Source organism: Rana temporaria, chromosome 4 (genome assembly GCF_905171775.1).
Source record: "Rana temporaria chromosome 4, aRanTem1.1, whole genome shotgun sequence".
NCBI classification, from domain to species: Eukaryota; Metazoa; Chordata; class Amphibia; order Anura; family Ranidae; genus Rana; species Rana temporaria.
The window spans coordinates 297,146,365-297,162,903 of NC_053492.1; the positions used below are offsets into that span (position 1 = coordinate 297,146,365).

The following is a 16,539-nucleotide window of genomic DNA, read 5'->3' on the forward strand; positions in this document are numbered from 1 at the left end:
CAAACTCAGTAGATTTACTTTAGGAAAGCCCTGGATTCTTTCCTAAATGTATATAATATGTTAGTACTGGGTACTAACTTTTTATAGGTAAAGTTGATCCTGGGAAAATCCAATTTGCCTCTTGGGGCATCGGGAAGCATTTTGTTCCCCTGCTGTAGCAAATTGGAGCATGTTTTGCTGTTTTTTTTTTTTTGCCATCCTCTGGAGCAGGGGGTCTCCATACTGCGGCCCAGGGGCCAGATGTGGCCCTTTGCTAGCCTTTATCCAGCCCTTGGGGCACAATTCCTCCCACTGACCCCAACAATGGGGCAACTATATCATTCACGATACCAATAAAGGGATACTGTTCCTCCTACTAATAGGGGAATACTCCTCCTCCTATTGACCACCAACCCTGAGGCCATATTTGTTCTCACTGATGCTGGGCCCGTGACATTTTCTTCCCCTGCTGGCCACAATCCGGCCCTCCTAAAGTCTGAAGGGCAATAAAGTGGCCCTTTGTTTGAAAAGTTTGGAGACCCCTGCTCTGGAGCAACTGTGGGTATCTGATTTGTATTTTTTTTGGTTGAGCTAGCTGAACTTATGTCTTTTTCAACCTATGTAACAATGTAAAATTAGACTGATTATTTCTTTGTCAGTGAGCAAATGTACAAAATCAGAAGGGGATGAAATACCTTTTTTCTTTCATTTTTTTTTATTTTTTTTTAAATATATAGATCTAGATATAGAGCAGGCCTGGGCAAATTGCAGGTCCTTTGGCTGTTCCTGTCTGGCAATGCCTCCACTGTCACCGAGTTTTGGGAAGTCTCCAGCTAGAACCGGGCCCTTCTGCTTTACCAATCGGCTCCTCAGGCTCTCTCCTTCCAGTTCTTGCAGGAGATATCCACACAAATATCTGTCGGCATACCTCTCACATTGTTGGCTTCCCTACTTGCCAATTTCTTTATTTGGAACCCACTGTGATATATCCTGAAGATCTGTGTCTGTTTTTGTCTATAGATGACAAATAAAAATAAGGACTTGATTCATTATCGATGCATGTGCTTGTTTTCTTACAGGGAGAATTGCTCCATATTTAAAACCTTTAATGAAGGATGTTGAAGACTACCTCATGAGTTTTCTCAGTCACCCAGAGATGAAGTTCCAGCAGATGGGAATTGCCACCCTGTGCTTGTTAAGTGAAGGTACAGATAGAGAGCAATATAGATATATATTTTTTAAAGCAGGATTTTCAGATACCTGGTGTTTACATATTTTTCATACATGGGCAGGAGGGGGGTTCCTGCCCTGAGACTGGATTTTTTTTTTTGTATTAAAATTTCAATTGCCCACAAACCAATCTTTTAAGTGGACTTGCCCAAAGCTTATACTTCCCCTGGACAATGCAACACAACACACAGGTTTTTGAACTTTGTGTTGCAGATCTGAAGGCAGTGAATACCTACACACCTGTGTGAATGCCTCTATTGAAAACCATGCAGCCAGCCAAAAATGATAACAAAACAGTTGTGAATTCTTTTTTTTTTTTTTTTTTTTATGGCGGTGTGAATAGGGCAGAAAGAGGCTTAGCTTTTATTAAAAATTATTGATTACAAGGCATATTTTTTACAGCCTATCTCTGGGCAAAAAAAACCCCAACTCCCCTTCCACCCATTGTGCATTTTATTTTTTGTGTCACCTTGTAAAATATAATTTTATATATATCGGCTGTCTGGGTCACAGGTACGGGCAACCACCTTGCTGCTGGACAGCCACTAGGAAGTGCCCACATTGCATAGGCAGATGTCTCAGCGAGTGCCCTAGAAATGTAACCTATTGTAAATGGCTGACCAGATTTTTCAGAAGTCTGCACAAAGCTTCAGTTCAAATTACAAGCAGCCTGTTAAACACAACACTACATACTTTACAGAAGTACAGTATTTCACAAAAGTGAGTACACCCCTCACATTTTTGTAAATATTTTATTACATCTTTTCATGTGACAACACTGAAGAAATTACACTTTGCTACAATGTAAAGTAGTGAGTGTACGGCTTGTATAACAGTGTAAATTTGCTGTCCTCTCAAAATAACTCAACACACAGTCATGTCGGGTGTGAATGGGGAGCAGGTGTGTTAAATTTGGTGTTATCGCTCTCACTTTCTCTTACTGGTCACTGGAAGTTAAACATGGCACCTCATGGCAAAGCACTCTAAGGACCTGGAAAAAAATAAAATAAATGATGCTATACATAAAGATTACCTAGGCTACAAGAAGATTGCCAAGACCCTGAAACTGAGATGCAGCATGAGGCCAAAACTATACAGCGGTTTAACAGGACAGGTTCCACTCAGAACAGGCCTCACCATGGTAGAGAAAGACGTTGAGTGCATGTGCTCAACGTCATATCCTGAGGTTGCATTTGGGTAATAGCCGTAGAGTGCTGCCAGCATTGCTGCAGAGGTGGAAGGGGGTCAGCCTGTCAGTGCTCAGACCATACACTGCATCAAATTGGCCTGCATGGCTGTCATCCCAAAACGAAGCCTCTCAAGAAAGCTCGCAAACAGTTTGCTTAAGCCAAGCAGACTACGGAGATGGATTACTGGAACCATGTCCTGTGGTTTGCTGAGACCAAGATAAACTTATTTGGGTCAGATGGTGTCAAGCGTGTATGGCGGCAACCAGGTGAGAGTACAAAGACAAGTGTGTCTTGCCTACAGTCAAGCAAGGTGGTGGGAGTGTCATGGTCTGGGGCTGCATGAGTGCTGTCGGCACTGGGGAGCTACTGTTCATTGAGGGAAACGTGAATGCCAACATGTACTGTGACATACTGAAGCAGAGCATGATCCCCTCTCTATTGAGCATATGTGGGACATCCTCAAATGGAAGGTGAAGGATCACAAGGTCTCCAACATCCACCACCTCTGTGATGTTGTCGTGGAGGAGTAGAAGAGGATGCCAGTGGCAACTTGTGAACTCCATGCCTAAGAGGGTTAAGGCAGTGCTGGAAGATAATGGTGGCCACACAAAATATTGACACTTTTATCCCAATTTGGACATTTTGACTTGGGGGTGTACTCACTTTTGTTGGCAGCAATTAAGATAATAATGGCTGTGTGGTGAGTTATTTTGAGGGGACAGCACATTTTCACTGTTGTTCAACTGTACACTCACTACTTTACATTGTAGCAAAGTGGCATTTCTTCAGCGTTGTCACATGAAGATATAACAAAATATTTACAAAAGTGAGGGGTGTACTCACTTTTGTGAGATACTGTATACATTGAGCTTGTGGCTTTAGGTCTGTCTTTTCTCAGGCAGAGGGAAGCAATGGAAAGGAAATTGGGTTCTTTAGCATCCAGCCCAACCAGTGCTTCAGTGACCTTCTGTTATTGAGGCATTTTGGCTTCATTAACCACTTAACCCCCAGACCATATTGCTGATCAAAGACCAGAGCACTTTTTGCGATTCGGCACTGCGTCGCTTTAACTGACAATTGCGCGGTCGTGAGACGTGGCTCCCAAACAAAATTGGCGTCCCTTTTCCCACAAACAGAGCTTGCTTTTGGTGGTATTTGATTACCTCTGCGGTTTTTAGTTTTTGCGCTATAAATAAAAATAAAGCGACAATTTTGAATTTTTTTTATATTTATTGCTATAATAAATATCCCCCAAAAATGTATAAACATTTTTTTTCCTCAGTTTAGGCTGATACGTATTCTTCTACATATTTTTCGTAAAAAAAAATCGCAATAAACGTTTGGTTTGCGCAAAAGTTATAGTGTTTACAAAATAGGGGGTCGTTTTATGGCATTTTTATTAATATATATTTTTTATTTATTTTTTTACTTGTAATAGCGGCGATCAGCGTTTTTTTTTTTTTTTCGGTACTGCGACATTATGGCGGATACTTCGGACACTTTTGACACATTTATGGGACCATTGGCATTTTTGGGCGGGGAAGGAGTTAAATATGTTCCCTGGGTGTGTTGTAACTGTAGGGGGGCGTGGACTCACTAGGGGAAATGACTGATCACTGTATTGTATGAACAAACGGTCAGGCATTTTTCCCCCTGACAGGACTGGGAGCTGTGTGTTTACGAGCAATCGCGGGTGCCCGGCGGTGATCACACCCGCCGGGCACGCGCCCCTAGTGGCTGCTTCGCAAGGTGACGTAGAGCTACGTGCTCTCGCGCAGGGGAGCTGACCTGCCGCTGTATAACTGCGGCGGCTGGTGGGCAAGTAGTTAACCACTTGGTATCGCGGCTATAGGCAAAAGACGGCCACAAGGTGGCTCTCAATTGCCGGGAGGACGTCTATAGACGTCCTCCGGCCACTGGGGAGCCCGCACCCCCGCTGCATCATTGCAGTGCCGATGCGCGTGCCTCGCGGCTGCGATTGCCTTTGCACAGACAAGGACGTGGATCTGTGTGTGTAAACACACAGATCCACGTCCTGTCGGGGAACCGATGCTGTGATCTTGTACATAGGGACACAGATCGGTCACCTCCCCCAGTCAATCCCCTTCCCCCACAATTAAAAACACTATGCAAGGCACACATTTAACCCCTTCCTCGCCCTAGTTTTAACCCCCTCCCTGCCAGTCACATTTTTACAGTAATTAGTGCATATTTATAGCACTGATCGCTATGTGAATGGTTCAAAAATGTGTCCGATGTGTCCGCCATAATGTCACAGTCCCAATAAAAATTGCAGATCGCTGCCATTACTCGTAAAAAAATATATATATTTCTGTCCCCTATTTTGTAGGCGCTATAACTTTTGCGCAAACCAGACACTTATTGCGATTTTTTTTTTTTTTTCTCTCACCAAAATATGTAGAAGAATAAGTATTGGCCTAAACTGAGAAAAAAAAAAAATGTATTTTTTTTTTAAATTGGGATGTTTATCATAACAAAAAGTTTAAAATAGTGTTTTTTTTTCTTTTCAAAATTGTCGCTCTTTTTTTGGTTATAGCGCAAAAAATAAAAACCACAGAGGTGATCAAATATCACCAAAAGAAAGCTCTATTTGTGGGGAAAAAAAGGACATTCATTTTGCTTGGGAGCCACATCGCACGACCGCGCAATTGTCAGTTAAAGCGACGCATTGCCTGAAGCTGAAATTTGGCCTGGGCAGGAAGGGGGTATATGAGTCCAGTAAGCAAGTGGTTAAGTGAACAGAAAATTGGAGCACTGACATACAGTGCATCCAGAAAGTACCGTATTTTCCGGCGTATAAGACGACTTTCTGGATGCAAAAAAATGCATCCAAAGTCGGGGGTCGTCTTATACGCCGGGTATACGCTAAGTACTCACTTTTTTCCCCAGTGGTGACAGTCCCCCATGCTGCGATCGCGAGCGTGTATTGATTTCAAAGCCGCGCCTTCACTGCAGAGTGTTCTGTGATAGGACGAACAAAAATCTTCCCAGCAGCGCCTCTGTTCTTTGTTCCTCCTATCACAGATGCCTTCTCATCCTCGGACGAGATGAGAAGACGTCCGTGATAGGCGGAAAACATAACAGAGGCGCTGCTGGGAAGATTTTTGTTCCTCCTATCACAGAACACTCTGCAGTGAAGGCGCGGCTTTGAAATCAATACACGCTCGCGATCGCAGCATGGGGGACTGTCACCACTGGGGAAAAAAGTGAGTGTTATTGCACTGGGGGCAACAAGTACAGGCACAGTGGGGGCAAGTGATGGCAATGTGGGGGGCATGTAATGGCACAGTGGCAATGTGGGGGCATGTAATGGCACAGTGGCAATGTGGGGGCATGTAATGTAATGTAATGGCACAGTGAGGAATGTAATGGCACAGTGAGATTTGAAAAAGACTGTTTCTGTCAGCGGTTCTGGCTACCCCTCAGCTTCCAGAAAGACAGTAAGAAGGGGGTAGTCTTATACAGTGAGTATATCCCAAAACCAAAAATTTTCATGGAAAATTAGGGGGTCGTCTTATACGCCGGGTCGTCTTATACGCCGGAAAATACGGTATTTACCTTTTTCACCTTATCTTACAACCTTATTCCAAAATGAATTACAGGAATTCTTCTAAAAAAAATCGACAAATACCCCATAATGTCAACTTGAAAACAGATTGTTTGACATCTTTGCAAATTTATTTTTCTCCGTTGTTTTGGCTCATTTCTTGAAACAGAAATGACATTCTCAAAACTCTAAGATAATTTGGCACAACAGTCTTACAGTTCAGCACAAACCCTGTAACTCACGCGCAAAAGCTCATATCTCTCCCAAAACTGTTCACTCATGCTTCAAAACCATATTCCTTTGCCATATAAAGAGTCGGTGCCCCCAAAATGGCAAAGATTCTTCTCAATTGCCTTGGTTCATTTCTTGATACAGACCGGACGTTCTCAGCTCTCTTGGTACTTTTGCCAAAATAACCTGGATGGTTCGGCACAACACCATGGTTCACCTTCAAAATCTCATATCTTTGCCAAAACAGTTCACTCATGTGTCAAAACGAAATTACTTTCTCATTCAAATAGTCAGTGCCCCCAAAATGCTTAGTTCCTTTGGCATTGTGTAAGCACCGCAAGTCAAAATGTTTAGATGTTTTGTCTCTACGGCAGAGGACCATTGAAATATCCCTCATGTCCACCTTTCAGTCTTAGCCCAGTCCTTCATTGACAATGGTTACTGTACAGTTTTTGTCTAGCTAACGGAATACAATTGTGTATAAAACTGAAAAAAAGGAAAGATTTTAGGGTAAGAGTAGCCTCCAAGGTTTGACATCACACAGTGCTCTCATACTGCCCAGGAACAATTACATTACAGTATTGTAACCATTATCATTCACACACAAAGTAACTTCCATACATCAGAGTAAAAAGAAAATGTAACAAGGAAAATAACATTAAGCCTACAATGCTGTAAATAAAGCTGGAGTTTCACAACTACTGTAACATCTCTTCACTGGTCGCTGTCCTCACCCTCCTGCCCATCCACACGCTGCTGTCTGGCCACAGATTCTCGTCAACATCGCAGCATATATCCTCCCTTGCGATGCAATGAGGGAAGAAACGGCGTGCATGTCGCAACCATCCCCTACACTGATCTCCTGTAATATCCTCACAGGAGTGTCCATTGCATGGAGCAGGGACCTCTGATATTGAGCCCGATGCTCATACACTCTCCACCTCCAAGTGGAGAAAAACTCCTCAATAGGATTGAGGAAAGGAGAGTAAGGTGGTAGGAACACCATATCCATCCTTGGATGAGCAGTGAACCAGGCCCTGATAAGTGGACCACGGTGGAAATTCACATTGTCCCATACAATTATATATTGTGGTAAGTGAGGCCCTACGAGACCTCTCATTTTCAGGGATCTAATCCAAATGAAGGCGGTCCAAGAAGATAAGGAGCTTCTGTGTATTATATGGGCCAAGACTGGGGATGTGAGTGGCCACACCCTTCTCAGAAATGGCAGCTCACATAGTTATAGTGCCCCCTCGCTGGCCTGGGACATCCACTGTGGCCTGGTGGCCAATAAAATTACGGCCACGTCTTCAGCCCTTGGCCAGGTTGAAGCCAGCCTCCTCCACATACACAAGTATGTGAGAAGTCTTGTTTCCTTCCAATGCCATTATTCTTTACAATAGAGTAAAAAAATGAAACATCAAATCAGTCATACACTACAGTTACATAAGAATCTTCTATGTTCTACACAAGTTCAATGTACTACTGGCCAGTATTCCAGTGGTTCCAAACCTGGGGTACATGCACCCTATGCAGAGGTACTACAGGGGGTATTTGACCAGAAAGGGGAGGGGAAAAATTAACGACTAGACTTACTGAAATGTTACAGTAAAACCCACAGTATTAGATAGAATTACATGGGAGGCACTACTGTAATTGCAGCTCTTTGACCCTTTCTTACTGTATTGTATGTTATATTCTTCAAAATAAGGATTATAATGATAATTGCATCATACAGTAAGCCACAGTTTTTAGGCAAAATGTTTGTAAATCAGATATGTAAATCAAATACTTTCATACCTGGATTCAGAAATCGGGTAAAGTGGGTACTGAAACCAATACATTTTGGGAACCACTGCTTACGGTAATTGTAAAAAAGTTATCTTGATGGACAACCAGTGATTGACTTACATGTACATACTGGTACCGCAGCTCTTTCACTCTGTCAGAGTTCCTCTCAAATTGTACCCTGTAAATTTGCTTCATTGTCATCTGATGCTGCTTCAATATGCGGTCTATTGTGGAGATGCTTACAGAGTTGACATTTTGAAATATGGCATTGTCTTGTAGGATTGCATTGCGAATCTATCTAGATCTGATGGCATTATTTGCAATCACCATGTTACAGAGCTCTTGTTCTTGTTGTTCATTGAGAAGTTTTCCCTTGGCCACCCGTTCCAGGTTGTCGTCCAATCCTAGACATAGAATTCAAAGGACAACACTCCATTCGTAATTTATACCTTATGTATTCCGTACAGAATGAGTTACCAATGTAATCGTATTGTTGTTTTACTTACAGTATCTTTACCACAATTCTAATGCATCACTGCACAGTGACTGGAATACTACTGTAAACTGTATAATCAATATTGTAGAAAATAAACTATTCCATAGTTTATTTTCTACAATATTTTTCTTGTCATTGTTGGTATCATACGCAACATCCCACTGAGGTAAGATACTGTAGGCCTATCACACACACACGCACATAAATGAGTAAATAAACATATTTGTTGCCTATGCACAGTGTCCTGTCCTATACATTATATAATTCCATCATTGACTGACTACATACCTGTTTTCCCTGTGAAAGGTTTGGATGATGGAGGAGACTGTAGAGCGAGGCTTATTAAGCTGCACTCGGTGACCTGCCTTCGCCATTGTGAGGCCATGGTTTTTATGACATGGTCCTATAATTGTGGCCCGAATTTCATCAGGGATAGCATGGTGTCTTTGTGCTCCTCAGCTTCTTCCCCCTATTCCACCACCACGCACCCTTACTCCTCCTCGAGCAGACAGTTGCCATTGTTCATTTACTTGGCCAGGTGCCTCCATGTTCAGAAATTGTACTGGTCCTGCATGGTCAAGCTATATATAATATATATATATAATGTTTGGCAGCATTCACATTCATGGACAGCCCTCTCAGGTAACTAAACATACCGTTTGATTGGTCATCTGAGACCATCTCCAACTTCTCCTTCGTTAGTCAAGTTCTAGTTGCACCCAACTGTCACATGCTGTAATAATTTTATCAAATGTTCCAAGAGATTCATATATGGTATTCATGGTATTATGTTCCTGAATAATTTTGACAATTGAACAGACTATTGTGCATAAACTTAAACAGTGAAATGACGCTGACACGTTTTGGAGAGAACAACCATTAGACTGAGAATTGACAATCAGTTTAGATCAACAAGATCTGTTCACTTGGAAATTGTGCTAAATGTAGGCTACTTGTACTAAATCATTTGAAAGATGTATTGAGACATTTGCAATTTGATGAAATGAATGAGAAAGTCAATTCAGTTGTAAACAATTGCCAAGTGGTTTGGAGATTTGTCCTTGTTTTGAGAATGTCATTTCTGTTTCAAGAAATGAGCCAAAACAATGGAGAAAAACTGTAAAAAAAAAAAAAATCCTATGCATATAGGAATTCACAGCATTTGCTCAATACTTTGTTGAAGCAACTTTGCCATCAAATACAGGCTCAAGTCTTTTTGAGTATTTTTTTGAGTATGATGCTACAAGTCTGGCACACCAATTTTTGGGCAGTTTCTCCCATCCATCTTTGCAGGGCATCTCAAGCTCCATCGGGTTGGATGGGGAGCATCAGTGCACAGCCATTTTCGGATCTCCCCCGGTGATGTTCAATCAGGTTCAAGGCTGGGCCACTCGAGGACATTCACAGAGTTGTCCTGTAGCCACACCTTTGTTATCTTGGCTGTCTGCTTAGGGTCGTTGTCCTGTTAGAAGATGAACCTTTACCCTAGACTTGACACTTGCCATGGCAAGAGTTCAATATTTTTTTCATCAGACCAGAGAATTTTGTTTCTCATGGTCAGAGTCCTTCGGGTGCCTTTTTGGCAAACTCCAGGCAGGCTGTCATGTGCCTTAACTGAGAGGGAAAAAAGCTGGGACAGCCGCACTCCAAAAAAAACTCCTCCTTTAATTAAAAATCACAAAATACATGCCACAGCAAAAAACAGCACAACAAAAGAAAAGCTGACGTTTCGCACTATGCCTTAGTTCTTCTTCATAGCTTTTTTTGGAGTGCGGCTGTCCCAGCTTTTTTCCTTCATCCTAACCTGCATTTTGATTGCACTGCCTGCACCCTTGGCTCGGACCACAGGAATCAGATTACCTGGTTCTCTTTGAGCGGTTACCCACTCTCTCATGCCTTAACTGAGAAGTGTCATCTATCTAGCCACTTTACCATACAAGCCCGATTGGTGGAGTGCTGTAGAGATAGTAGTTCTTCTGGAAGGTTCTCCTTGCTCCACAGAGAAATGCTGGAGCTCTGTCAGAGTGACCATTGGCTTCTTGGTCACCTCCCTGACTAAGGCCCTTCTCCCCCAATCACTCAGTTTCTTCAGGCAACCCGCTCTAGGAAGAGTTCTGTTGGTTCCAAATTTCTTCCATTTATGGATGATGGAGAGCATTTTGCTCATTGAGACCTTCAATGCTGCAGAAATGTTTCTGTGCCTCAGTACATCTGGTCTCTGAGGTCTACAGACATTTTTTTGGGCTTCATGGCTTGATTTGTGCTTTGACATGCAGTTTTAACTGTGGAACCTTATATAGATAGGTGTGTGTGCCTTTCCAGATCATGTCCAATCAACTGAATTGACCACAAGTGGTCTCCAAGTTGTAGAAACATCTCAAGGATAATCAGTGGAAACAGGATGCACCTGAGCTCAATTGAGTGTCATGGCAAAGGCTGTGAATACTTATGTGTATGGTTTTTCTTTGTTTGAAATCTTTGCAAGTTTATTCTAAATAAACTTCTATCATGTTGTAATTATTGGGTATTGTTTTTAGAATTTAAGAAAATAACAACTTTAGCCATTTTGGAATAAGACTGCAACATAACAACATGTGTAAAAGGTGAAGCGCTGTGAATACTTTCCGGATGCATTGTATCTTAGAACCTCAAGCCAGTACAGCTGAATGGACCAAAAAAGTTGAAGCAATACGCTAGCATTGACCACACCATTTTTGACTGTTTTTCTTATTCTCTTCTCACATAAGGTTACAAATAAAGTTAACCAACCACTGTTTTTTCATTTCAGATGCAGAGTTTTCAATGGCGATCAGTCAAAGTCCACTGAAGGAACAGCTTGAGCAAGTGCGGCAGCAAACAGAGGAGACTCAGACTTTGCTCCGATTGGCCATCAGTCACACAGACAGTTTAAGCTTAAATGAATGATTGGTCTACAGACCATATCAAATGTTTACATGGTCTTCTCGGCTTGTGGGGCAGACACATTTATCCCCACTGACTGTTTTTATGTAGTGTTTTACTTTCCAGCCAAGGAAGATAATTTGTGATGTGGTCTTTTTATTCTGTAATTCTTGTCAGTGCATCCTCCTAATAAAAGGCATTGGCAACATACCTGCAGAAGTTAAACCCTGATCCTTTGGACAGCATCTTCCACATACATCACATTTCTTCCTTATTTATTATACCTGTATGTGTTAACTGAAGCATACCTTTTTAGTGATAGGTTTTATGTTATTTTGTGTTTTTTACCAGTTTTATTCATTTTGATTTGTTAATGTATTGTAAAAATATGTATTGGTTTGGTCCTGTTGTGCACTGGTGGACATATAAAAATATAAGCCGTTAAATATTAATTCAAATGGAATGCTGTATTTTTTTTTACCCTGCATTTTCAAACAATGTAATCTCTAAAAGGAAGCATTGGGATTTGAATTGGTGTGCCAGAAGAACACATACATGCTTGAAGAGGCCCTGTTACCACCTGCTGCACTTCAAACTTAACACAGACAGATAATAGGAGGAATTACAGAAAATGAAATAGGTGGCAAAATATTTTCCCACCACTGTCACTGCGCGCGCCTGCCTTTCCTCCAAGCAGCTGTCTTGGCTGTTTGCTTAGGCTTCACTGCAGTGTTAACCAGTAAGAGAGAATCTAATACGAAGAGCACATTTTTAACTCCATAATAAAAGATGATTGCAGATATACATGTAAAACTTATGTAGGGAGATTTGTTTTATCTCTGGCTGTTCATGTCACTGGATATAGGTGAGGGTTTAAAGCAGGAAACTACAGCTCTCCAGCTGTTGCAGAACTACGCATCCCATGAGGCATTGTAAGACTGACATGACTAAGCATGATGGGAATTTTAGTTCAACAACTGGAGGGCCATAATTTGAAGATTCCTGGTTTAAAGTATCTTACAAAAGTGAGTACACGCCTCCCATTTTTGTAAATATTTTGTCATTTGACAACACTGAAGAAATTGCACATTGCTACAATGTAAAGGACTTATTTCTCTGTTTCTTGTGGATAGTGTAACATATACAGATCTGAACCCTTCTTATATCAGCGTCCCCAGCGCACATCATAGTCCCCTTCTCATCAAGATTCCTTCTTGAGGAGTGTCCTCAACTCCCCCTTTACATCATCCCCCACCACTCCTTCCACAGTAATGTCCTCACACTTAAACATCCACCCCCTTTAACAGTACTGTCCTCTGCCCCTACGACGGTCCTTGTCTCCCCCCCAATTTAACATCCTCCGCTCCCCCACTTTGATGTCCTCGGCCTCCCCCATCATTGCAATCCTCAGCATCTTCCCCCCCAGTCAGTTGTTGGCTTTTAACTTCACCCCTCACTGTCCTACCTTACACAGACAGATCGGAGGGAAGCACAGAGTGTCAGGCAAGAGTTGCAGGGAGGGAGGGAGGTGGCACAGTTCTGGATAGAGGGTGGAGCTAACCAAGGTTAACACAGGTGATTGGCTACTAGAATAAAAGTATGGTCCTAGCAGCCAATCACCCGTTTGTTAACCTTGGGTAGTTCCGCCCTGCAGAACTGTCCCTCCTCCCACTGTGGGACAAAAAGAAAAATGCATTTCAAAAAAGTTGAGTTGCACATTAATGAGTGAATAAATAAATATTTGATCTAATCAATCAGCAAGATTTCTGGCTCCCTGCTGGTCTTATATATGGGTAACAAGCTGAGATTAGGAGCATTCCCTTTAAGAGTGCTGCTAATCGCAGCTTGTTACCTGTATAAAGACAGCTGTCCACAGAAGCAATCAGATTTCAAATCTCTCCACCAGTGGTCCGGTGTATGGGATGCATGATGTGCTGCAATCACTGAACGGGAAAAAAAAAAAGTATGTGCAGGACTTATAGCTACTATGGGAACCATGACATGTTTGCAATCATTTGATAGCAAACAAGAAGCGCCATTGGCTTCCTTTAGAAAGTCCTTGGGCGCTGAGCTCTGTGCCCTGAACACGCCCTCTAGCATTGTTCCATGCTGTGGATAGCGATTGGCGGGTCCTGTGCCTTCACTTTCTGTTTCTCTGACTCATCTCGGCCTGTACAAAGGTGGAAGACCAGCAACTTGTGTAAGAGCTGTGAGTACGAGGAGGGACATGTCCCCGTAAAGGGGGACTCTGATGGGGACATCTGATTTATAGGGGGATGCTGATGGGTACCCCGTGTTGTAAAAGGGGGCTCCAATGAGGGTACCTTATGTTAAGTGGTTTTATTTTACTTGAAATGTGGATGTGATTGGCCTACTGTGACGGGCACAGGGAGGCTGCAATTGATGGGCACAGTTTTATCTAGCAGTAATGATAGTCACCTGATAAATGGTTATTTACAGTCCCGCATTACTAACAGTTTAATTTTTTAGTTTGTTTCTGCTAAGGGGACAGGGCAACTTCACCACATCAAAGGGACGATGGACAGGGCCATGTACGGTCAAATCTTGTGTGAGAACCTCCTTTCCTTAGCCAGGGCATTGAAAAGGGGTCATGGATGGGTATTCTAGCGTGACAATGGCCCAAAACATACAGCCAAGGCAACAAAAGAGGGGCTCAAGAGGAAGCACATTAAAAAGGTCCTGGAGTGGCCTAACCAATCTGAAGACCTTAATCTCATAGAAAATATGTGGAGGGAGCTGAAGGTTCAAGTTACCAAACTTCAGCTTCGAAACCTTAATGACTTGGAGAGGATCTGCAAAGAGGAGAGGGGCAAAATCCCTCCCGAGATGTGTGCAAACCTGGTGGCCAACTACAAGAAACGTCTGACCTCTAATTGCCAAAAAGGTGTTTTGCCACCAAGTACCAAGTCATGTTTTGCAAAGGGGTCAAATACTTATTTTACGCATTAAAATGAAAATCCAATTTATAACTTTTTTAAATGCGTTTTTCTGGATATCTTTCTTGTTATTCTGTCTCTCGCTGTTAAAATTATAGACCGACCATTTCTTTGTCAGTGAGCAAACGTATAAAATCAGCAGGGGATCAAATACTCTGTTAAGACTTGCACCTCCAACTCTCCTAGGGAACACTCTCAATAAGAAAGAAAGTTAATGGGAATCCAGAATTTTGCAGTTGCAAACATATGTGATGATTTTTCCTTAATTTGGGGAGATTTCATCACTTCTTTTACCCGTATAGCCGGCAGTAAAGGGAAATGTTGCCAATGGGAGGAAAAACAAATCTGATGTGTTTGAATTATTAACTACTTGATTTAAAAGTTTAGGCTTTTTATATACTATAGGATTTGCTTATCTGAGTTTGCAGCCAAATATTTTCTAAAATGAACCCAAATCTTCTTGCTACTATGGCCTGCAGTTGATAGCATTTCCCATCCTTATCTTTTGTCCCGTATTGAGTGCATTAAAAGTTATGCCTCGTACACACGATCAGTCCATCCGATGAGAACGGTCTGAAGGACCGTTGTCATCGGTTAACCGATGAAGCTGACTGGTCCGTCACCCCTACACACCATAGGTTAAATAACCGATCGTGTCAGAACGCGGTGACGTAAAACACAACGACGTGCTAAAAAAACGAAGTTCAATGCTTCCAAGTGAACTAAACAAACAAAAGGTGATACAAGACTCACTGGGTGAGCGAGTGGACCACTAGGGGCAATATATCTCCTATAAGGTATAAGCAAATATACTGACAAAACAGGACGAACTACTCGTGCAAAATCAAATAGATAATCAAACAAGCATGAACAAAAAATATAAAGAAAAATACAAGTGATTTCACATGAACGTGAGATAACAAACACATATAGTGTAAAAATGAGATATAATAAAACAAAGATAAAGTCTTATAAAACGGTGATCCCAAAGAAAAAAAACAAGCTTCAGTGTTGAGGAAAAAGCTTCAATGCAAACACCTCTTGTGGTTCCTAAATGCTCACCTCATGGCTATAGCACGGACAGCCAAAAACACCACAGGTGTATACTCAAACGGATGCAGCAAAACTTGTATGTAGCTGAAGGACTCCACATCAGATTGACATATAAAGGAAACAGCAAAGGGATAATGGCATAATACTGTGAGGGCACTTGGGAGTAATGGATAAATCACATAGACATGCACTCACATGGAGGCCTATCTCCAACGAACGCTAAGTTCGCAAGTGATCCTATGTGTATTCCTGGATATCTCCCTTCCACTGCCTCCTCCTCCTGGCTTCCAGGTATAGTTGGGTATGTCACTCAGAGGATGGAGAAAAAGGGAAGCACATAGCACAGTTCCGCAGTAAAAAATGTATTTAAAGGATCACTAAAGGAAAAAATATTTGTTGCTGAAATGACTGTTTACAGGGTATAGAGACATAATAGTTAACTGATTCCTTTTAAAAACGATTAAAAATAGATAAAAATCAATCATATAATGTGCCTCTAGATGCAAAAACGAAAGTGAAACTAGTTTAGTCTTTGCAAGTTATTTTATGCCTCTGTGCTGGACAGTGCCATAGAGAGTCATGGCTAGGAAAACGAAACTAAAGTCTCTCATGACTTTTTTCATAAGGAGCCAGACAACCAGGAAGTGTTCAGAGCAGTATTACAGCAACATCAAAGCAAAAACGAGCAATGAGGACATGAAACCAGGACTGCAGTAAGGTAATGGAAGCTATTTAGCTAAAAAAAAAAAAAAATCCTTTAGTGACCCTTTAATGCAGTGTTTCTCAACTCCAGTCCTCAAGGCACCCCAACAGGTCATGTTTTCAGGTTTTCCATTATTTTGCACAAGTGGTTTGATCAGTTTCACTGCCTTAGTAATTACCACAGCCGTGTCATCTGAGGGAAATCCTGAAAACATGACCTGTTGGGGCGCCTTGAGGACTGGAGTTGAGAAACACTGCTTTAATGAAAGGTAAAAGTAAAACTCACATTTAAAATGATGGCACAAGGTAAAACCATACACGAGCGGCGAGCTCGTCTCCCTGCCGTCAAAGCGTGTATGCTCTAGTGCTCCTGGTCCCTACGCGTGTCGTCGCACCACGCAACTTCTTCAGGGGATGAAGAAGTCACATGGTGTGACGACA

General features: G+C 42.0%; 1 protein-coding gene across 1 annotated transcript in view; it reads left to right on the plus strand.

Annotated features, from left to right (window-relative positions):
* Positions 1 to 11,838, plus strand: part of LOC120937346 (vacuolar protein 8-like) — a gene marked incomplete in the record, with an annotated part of 68,156 nt that extends 56,318 nt beyond the window's left edge. Inside the window, 2 exon segments of the mRNA XM_040350493.1 lie at positions 1,059 to 1,184; positions 11,274 to 11,838. Coding sequence (XP_040206427.1) covers positions 1,059 to 1,184; positions 11,274 to 11,410 — 263 coding nt within the window.
* Positions 11,839 to 16,539: the final 4,701 nt, after the last annotated feature.